This window comes from Orbicella faveolata, unplaced genomic scaffold, assembly GCF_042242905.1.
Source record: "Orbicella faveolata isolate gen_17 unplaced genomic scaffold, um_ofav_v1 contig_12, whole genome shotgun sequence".
Classification (NCBI taxonomy): domain Eukaryota; kingdom Metazoa; phylum Cnidaria; class Anthozoa; order Scleractinia; family Merulinidae; genus Orbicella; species Orbicella faveolata.
This window is the reverse complement of record NW_028301539.1, coordinates 26,034,853-26,036,236: the sequence shown is the minus strand read 5'-3', so window position 1 is coordinate 26,036,236 and position 1,384 is coordinate 26,034,853. Positions and strand designations below refer to the sequence as shown.

Genomic DNA, 1,384 nt, shown 5'->3' with positions numbered 1-1,384 from the left:
ACCCCACACATTCGGTTACAGCAATCAGATCTCGTAGTCGTGCACGTGTTTTAACTAAGAACATATCGATAACATTGTGATTGGGGACTTCTTCTTCTTTTTAATTTTGAAATTAATAAAACACTAACAAATGAGAAAATTTACACGTTGATGTATGCTTTTCAGTTCCTGTCAATTGCGGTTAAAAACCTGACACGATTAACTCGCTTCTCTCCACAGACAGACGAGTAATTACGTCTCACAGCAATGGATAAAAGGATAGAGCTTTGAGATGTCGTCTTTATCTGAGTGCATACCCTGGATGACTGTAGGCTCAGCTGAGTCTGTTGCTATAGTTACCCTCAACCTCTGTACGATAATTGTTTTCACAAAAAATCCTAACCTCCGCAAACGTAGCACGCACCTGTTGATAAATTTAGCGGTTATAGACATGTTGGCTGGAGGATCTGCTGTATATTATCAGTTGTATGTGGTTGGGGCAACCTGTGATGTATGGAAATGGCATTCATTTGAAAGTTGGCCATTTGATGTACTCCAAATAGTCATGTCTTTGTTACCTATTAGTTCTTTAGCGAACATTACTATAATTGCTTTAGAACGGACACACGCAACTTTCTGGGCTTTTAGGCATCGCGTGCTGAAGAAATCGGTGTACGGAATAATAGTTGCAGTTTTTTGGGCAACAACTGGCTTGGTAGCAGTTGCTTATACCCTCCTTAAACATTTTGGCGAATTATCTTACTTAACTTCTGACTTGACGGTTTCTTTAGTTGTGGTGTGCCTTTTGATTATTTTCGTTTCTTACGTGTCTATTGTTATTAAAGTCCGTTGTGGAGCGCAGCCTCAACACCATGGTGCAGCCAGTAGAGAAAGAAAACTGACCATGACATTGTTGATTGTAACTGTCGTATCTCTTCTGCTGTACCTACCAATTGTGATCTTTTATTTTCTCCAGTTTGGCAGAAAATTTGAAATATTGCAGTCACTGTACTCTTCAGAGTATTTTAATTTATCTAATGGAGTAATAACTTTATATTTTGCCAACAACCTTGTAAATCCTATACTATATGCTATCCGCATGCCAGAATACAGATCAGCTTTACTTTCACTCTTTCCCAAACGACCTCACCAACAAAGACGAGTTGTAGATTTACCTCTTCGTGACATGTAATGCGGATAATAAATATTAAACGCTATTACATCTTTCAGCCTCGCTTTTGTTAACCCAAATTTCAATCAAGGACGTTCGATCGCGGCCAAAATGTTCCCACGGATAGATTTTTTTTAACTTACCATGAAATAAGGTAGAGATCAGTTTTGGCAAAAAGCCAAAAACATGGGGGTTCATGCACCGCGCTCGTTTTCGAGACCGAAAGCGCGTTGA

At 39.2% G+C, this 1,384-nt stretch overlaps 1 protein-coding gene across 1 annotated transcript; it reads left to right on the top strand.

Annotated features, from left to right (window-relative positions):
- The first annotated feature begins 271 nt into the window (after positions 1–271).
- On the top strand, positions 272–1,171 carry LOC110061578 (melanocortin receptor 5-like). The gene has a single exon (XM_020768411.2). It carries the CDS (start codon positions 272–274, stop codon positions 1,169–1,171), a length of 900 nt encoding a protein of 299 aa, XP_020624070.2.
- The last annotated feature ends 213 nt before the right edge of the window (positions 1,172–1,384 follow it).

Coding starts and splice junctions, on each gene's coding strand:
- LOC110061578 (XM_020768411.2), top strand. CDS start 272: ATGTCGTCTTTATCTGAGTGCATACCCTGGATGACTGTAGGCTCAGCT.